Consider the following 6,646-nt stretch of genomic DNA (forward strand, 5'->3'; position numbering starts at 1 on the left):
AAAACTTAATGCAGGTTTAAGTGCACATTAAATGTGTCCAAAACATTCCTGTATGTTTAAATACTGTTTAATTGAAGTAAACAGAGCTCAAACATTTAATGTTGTCAAAGTACCATTTAATGCAAATTAATCTGCTCAAAATTTGTTGCTTATTTTAGTTTTGAATCAAATTTGTGAAATCAGTGAAATATTATTGTTTTGTTGTTTCATTACTAAACTGCCACCCACCAGGTCACATATCACACTAAACAATATATGTTTCAAGTTTCTTTTATTTTAAATTCACTGGTACACATTCTTAAAGCTACTGCCTATTTGTAATTAACCCTTTAACTCCCAGGAGTGATTAACAAGTAACTTCTCCCTAAAATATCTTGAACTTATCCAGCAAAGAGATAATGAGAATTCTCAAACTTATCAGGTATAGGTCTTTGTCTTGATATCACACCAGATTCTCATAACTAAGTTACAGGGAAATATGTAGCAGCTAGAGAGGATAGTTACCAATCAGATCTTGGGAGTTAAAGGGTTAAAATGTTACACATACCTAGCTTATTTATGCTTGACAGGAACAAATTTTCCCCATCATAAGTCAATAAATTTAACAATACTTGGAAGAAACTATCCCTGTGATCTAGATGACAATAATTTGTTCTAACAAAACAATTACTTCAGTTTGCCATTAAATACATGATAAATAAATGAATAAAAAGTAAAAAAAGTGTTAAGTATTTTTTCAATCACGACTCTTTGTTTATCTGCCTGACAGCCCAAAGTGGGCCAGCAGGTGCAGGCCTCTCCGACATGCCACCAACACTCCTTGGCTTAGCCATTGCCCTGGCATGGGGGGTCAAATTATTTTTGTAGGTTCTGTCTAGCCTGGCTTTTGCATTTGTCAAGCTTGTTCTTTCCCATGATAGCTTCTTGGTTACATATCTTGCCAGTTTCTTTTCTTTTTCACCAGTAATGAAATCTTCTTGCTCCTCATAATCTGATTCTTTGCTACTCATATAATCAATGTAAAGGATTTCACTATAATACTGTTTTTCTTTTGGTGTCATAGAAGCTTGTAGCATCTCATAGGATGACTGACGCCTTTCCAGTTTCTAATGGAACAAAAAGCAACAATTTAGTCATTATTTAGTTAATAACCAGACCAAATTATATCTATGAAACATATAATTTATTGTCAAATAGAAATACTTTTCTAACTCAAAATGATATCCCACAAAAGATATAAAATATGAAAATAACAATCAGCAATAAATAGAACTCCCAGAAAAAAATTCATGCTACAAAACAGTACTAAATTAAAGCAAACCCATGTTATTTGGTTAACTACCAGCAAGGTTGACTTTCCTAATTAATATGTATTTGTACACCAGTTGTAAACATACCAGTCCTACTTACAGTGTATGACAAATTTGTGCATGGCATTGTTTCATTTTTTGTTGCTGTATATTATCCCACATTGTATTGTGGTACAATGCCATGCACAAATTTGCCACAGTATTAAACAACACTTGTTGTCAAACTGAATTGAAACGTTTGATTCAGAAGCCATGCTTCAGCCACACTATCTTGAAAATTTATTCTTGAATATAGGTTTAGCATGGCAAAAGCAAGACAACTTAGCTAGTCCTTACATTTAGCAAACGCCTGCTCCTTTTGCACTTTTCTTTATGCTCTTCATTTTTCCCTTTTCTTATCCTCTGCTCTCTTTCTTTAGTTGTTTTGAAGTACCGATAAAACTGAGCTGTTGAGTTAAAAACAATAATTATTATCGCTGCATGATATCCTAAAATTACAATACAATGACAAGTCTATGTGTATATGTAACATCAGCTTATGGATATATATTAATTAAAAGAATTAATGATGGTAATATTGTGTTTTCCCTCTTAGTTTTTAAGTTTTCTGTCCAACATATTTCAGAAAATTTGTTTGATTTTGCACAAGGTAAATGTTTCTTGTTCTAACTTGCACACAACATTAAAACTTGATTCCTGTAATGTAATACCTTCCATTTGTAAGTCAGTCCATAGGCAGCTTTCTCCTCCATGCTCTTTTTTCAGTACTTCTTTCACTTTTGTAAAAATACTCTAGTTTCTCTCTGACTGTGGACTGTAATAAAAATAAGAATGTTATTTTTGTTTTAAACAATAGCCAGAGGCAGTTATAATAATATTATTATTATTATTCAGCCAAAAAAGGAAATAATAATTCAAGTAAAGCAGTTATACAAGAGGGACAATTTTCTAATCACTGCTGGTACAGTGCAGAAGCTACATGCTTTTTACACCTTCAAACTGACATTAGGATTTCTGGTTCCTGGAGGGAAAAGATTTCTCAAAACAAAAATTTGCATGTATTAATCTATCAGCAACATAATAGTTGAAATAACAGATTCTAAAAGTTTACCACCTCCTACTCCCAATTTGAATATTTTACACTGGCCCCAGACTCTAAACACTGGCCTCAAAACAGATAACTAACAGTCCCTTAGAAGAAGCTGGTCAGAGAGATATTTAGTTCTTGGTGGTAAAGTTTTAATTCTAATATCTTGCATGCCATCTCTCTTAGTGCCTTGCTATTTAAATACATCATCTTATGTATGGTAAAAAAATAACATACTCCTCATCAATGATGAAACCTTGTGTCACTTTTTTTTCTACCATCTTTTTGTAGATGAACCGAAACCGTTTCTGGAAGATAATATGGAAGAACATCATATGTCAAAAGTCAATTCAAACCACAAACTTGTTTATTTCTTTAATCAGGGTCAGCAGGGTTTTTGGGTAAACAGTACACAGTGGAATTTTAAACTGGGTAAACAGTATTTTTGCTAAATGCTTGCAAAATAGGCATAAGAATTCAGCACAAGGATGTTCCAACTTTGTGATAAGCACTAGAACCAACATCTACACATATTGTGCTTTAAGTTAACACAGAACACGCGTGATGGCGGAATGGCGGTGTCTTTGAAGACACGTTTTATGCTTCTGATACACCGCAACTGAAACTCTCAAACACAACTTAACGGTACTAAAGTTGAAAAAATTTATATCCTTAAAGTAATTAAAGAATATTTACCCTTAAGTCATTTGGAATCACAACATTTGATTCTCTGCGAGAGCTTTTAGAACGTTTGTTGCCTTTCTTCTTTGCCTGCCCTTCCAGACTCGCAAGTTGGTTCTTCAGCTTTGCATTTTCTTGCCGAAGGACTGCATTCGTATCTTCTAGTTTCTTTTGCCCTTCGAGAATCGAATCAATCCTTCTACTCATTCTTTCCATAAGAACAAGCTGTCTCTCTTGAACTGGATCGTTTGCAGCCATCATCCTATCGAGGAAAAATCCAAACACGTGCCCGCAACGAAACGAAACTCGACCGAGTGAACGAACGACAGTGAAAGATCAAATATCCCGCGATTATAGTTTTGGACATTTGATTGGCGTTCATACGGTATTTGTCATGCGCATAAGGATCTCGGCCTCACTCTGGGGACGAGACATACCGCGTCCTCGATACAAACGCGCGCTTTTCAACGTTCAGTTAGAGATGTCTGGTGACGTTTGCAGTTCAGAGCTGTTTACTTCATGCTCAGAAACCCCGGTTTCCTTGTTCAGCAAAACCAATGCTTGGGAAGTTTTAATACCCTTTGTGTGTGGGACGCAAATAACTTTGAACCTAGAGCATCAAGCTACTTTTTGCCTGTTTATAGGATACACAGTCTTTTTGCTGGAGCTTATTTAACTCTTGACAATGTAAAACTCATGGCAGTTTGCCCTATTCCACGCCGTGCCATTATTTTACCAGCCAGTTATTAACATCAATCTACATTCACATGTCGTTGTTGTTTTTAATATATTTAACAATAAATATTATTCCCCTTAGTGGTGGTGGATATTTAATGAGCTGTGAAGTATATACCAAACCAGTGAGATAAAAGAATTATAAATTTATATCTCAGAACACTGCAAAAAAAAGTTTTTCACACTTCAGCTTAAGCTGGGAAGTGGATAGCACATGCATGTACTATCCTGAGTTTGAGTAGCCAATCAGAGCATGCAAAAAACACTGTCCACTGGTTTGGTATATACTAAAATTATATGGTTTTGAAGAAATGTACCTTATTTGCTCAGGTTAGTCAAATTCCCTGTGCAACCACCTTCCTTTAGTGAAACAGTTTCCAACACAAGAAATCAAGTCTCTTGTTCACAATCAACAAACACAGTTTCATTACCCAAAGAATTGAAAAAGCAATAAAATCAGTAGCGTGAAATATTGTGGCTTTACTAAATACATAATATTAATATTAATCTATGATTAATTCATTGAAGGTTGCTGGAGGCTGCTCTCGTATGGTTTCTGGTTCTGGTGAGAGATTATGTCAATAAAGTAGACTTGGTGTACACCAAAAGATTTGATGTGTTTTTAAGGTCCTTAAACACGGCATAAATATTATGATAAATTTAATGTTGTATTTAAGGTTCCTTTAACTAGACCTTAAATCTCCCCAATAGGTTTAACGTTAGATTTAAGGTGGTTTAAAGTAACCCTAAATCCTTCAAAGGATTTAAGTACGGTTAAAATGACTTAAACATAGCTTAAATCTCAATGTCGATTTAATTTGCATTTAAGAATGCTTAAACCTCGCCTAAACAAAGGTACATTTTTAAGTCATGTTTAAGTTTAGTAAACATGGCTTAAATTTGTCTTTGGGTTTAATAGTTGTTTAATTTTACTTAAATGACACTAAAATTTGGCATTTTACCCAGTGATATGATTACCAGCAAGCTCACAAAACGCTGTAAATGTGCTCAAAAGCGTAATTTTGGAGTGTTTATTTGGATCAGCAAACATGATCAAACTCGTAGAATTGATGAGGTTTGCATAAGCAGGTAATTGCTGGCAAATTCTTGGTATTGAGCAAGTTTGCTCCGTATGGCAAATATGATCAAATTGTTAGTATTGAATAAGTTTGCTCAGATAATAAAATGTTGACAAAATCAAAAGTTTGACCCAGTTTGCTTGGTATGGTAAATGTGAGCAAACTCTTGACCAAAAAAGCATGGACCAACTTCGCTCTGTATAGCAAACATGATCAAATTCTCAGTACCGAATAAGTTTGCTGCTGAAACATCTAACTTTGCTTATAAGGGAGTGTCAACTTCAGCTTACTGGGGTTAACAGAATATTTAGAACCACTGTTATAAATAGTATAGATCTACATATTAGGTTTTAGAACTAACCAGTCAATTACTTTTTAAATAGTTTATTTGTCTTTGTTCAATTGGACCACAAAAACATAACTTGACTTATAACTTCTGATATAAACAGCATTGATCTTTAAAGTAGGTTTGAGTACTGACATATAGCTACCAATAACGTTTTAAGATATTTTATTTATATCATTTTTCAATTTGGTAATAAAAACTGTCATACATAAATTTGACTGCTACACTGTTAAGCACATTAACAGTAGAGTATTGTTTGTTTGAAAATTCTTGGATGATTCACTTATGCATATATTAATTTTTTTCCAATATTTACTCCAAGCTGTATGTAAGAAAGCAAATTGAGTATTTATGCATGCTATCATACCACATTATTTTTATCATTTAAATTTTTAACTGTAACAATAACTATGATGGCATTCTCTGATATTTTCTAAATTACTTTCTACAAGTTCTAAAAAAATTGAAAAGCGGATAAAAATGTTTGAAAGCTACACTGAACAGTAACAAAAAAGAAACCAAATGAGCTTTATGAAAATTTCTGCCACACATTTAAAGCATAAGTGCCTAAACCTCAACTAAATATTTTACAAATGATATTCCTGAAAACCACAAGATGCTCCAGTATTTGCCTTGTTGTAAGGAAACCACCATTTAAGCAAAGAACACTCTAAAGTTTCTAAAACTTGTTTTGACACGCTTTTTTTTCACCTCAGTGATGGATTGTTGATTGCAATATTCATATCAATACTACATTCTAGATACATGTCTAACATAAGAACAGTGAACAAATGGCCAAACTCAGTGAGTCAGTAGTTATTACTTGGGTATCCGGATATTGGTAATTGGATAAAACTTGGTTCACTCAGTTTTGATATTGCATTTACATTTACTTTTAGTAAATCTATAGTATAAATTGAGATTTTGGTGCTATCCTATAAAGCACAGATGAAGACACTTTGCAGTTACATCAGGACATGCATGATAAATATTTAGATCTTATATCACTTTCTTCAAGAAATTTCTTTCTCAGGTGATCCTGTTGAAACTGTATGCTTCTGAATCTGAATGGTGAAAATTTGTAAGGGTCATCAAATGGCACATCTTGTAACTCAGTGCTTTCAAGTGACAGAAGTGTTTCTTCTACCCATTCTTTAATTATATACCAAGGTATTTGATTTGTAAAGTTATTTATTTAGTTTAATTGTATATGAGAGTTTCTTAGGAATTATTGTGACTTGATTTTTGAAGACATGATCTATATAAAACATGATTTATATTGTAGACAATTTGTTCAGCCCAATCAAAATAATTTGTCAGTTTTGTGTGATAACAGCTAAAATAATAATAATTTCCACATGCAATACATGTTTGCAGTGTTTATGAAGACAATAAAATGTTATATCTG

At 33.3% G+C, this 6,646-nt stretch overlaps 1 protein-coding gene across 2 annotated transcripts; it reads right to left on the reverse strand.

Moving 5' to 3' along the window:
- Positions 1 to 254: 254 nt before the first annotated feature.
- On the reverse strand, positions 255 to 4,781 carry LOC149051479 (uncharacterized). 2 transcript variants are annotated; one of them, XM_089185704.1, is made up of 5 exons: positions 3,094 to 4,781; positions 2,635 to 2,705; positions 2,021 to 2,124; positions 1,647 to 1,756; positions 255 to 1,106 (listed from the first exon to the last, which is right to left on the reverse strand). In XM_089185704.1, the coding sequence occupies exons 3-5, from the start codon at positions 2,025 to 2,027 to the stop codon at positions 741 to 743; spliced, it is 483 nt and encodes a 160-aa protein (XP_089041830.1). In that variant the 5' UTR covers positions 2,028 to 2,124; positions 2,635 to 2,705; positions 3,094 to 4,781; the 3' UTR covers positions 255 to 740. The 2 variants fall into 2 exon arrangements, with proteins under 2 accessions (XP_089041830.1, XP_089041828.1); XM_089185702.1 differs by having other exon boundaries at positions 2,635 to 4,781.
- Between the last annotated feature and the right edge of the window lie 1,865 nt (positions 4,782 to 6,646).

This window comes from Pocillopora damicornis, chromosome 1 (assembly GCF_964200805.1).
Source record: "Pocillopora damicornis chromosome 1, jaPocDami1.2, whole genome shotgun sequence".
Lineage (NCBI taxonomy): Eukaryota > Metazoa > Cnidaria > Anthozoa > Scleractinia > Pocilloporidae > Pocillopora > Pocillopora damicornis.

Excerpts from the sequence above, each read along its gene's own strand:
- LOC149051479 (XM_089185704.1), bottom strand. Across the intron at positions 1,107-1,646 it reads GGAGCAGGCGTTTGCTAAAT|AAACTGGAAAGGCGTCAGTC; the intron begins GTAAGGACTAGC and ends TTGTTCCATTAG.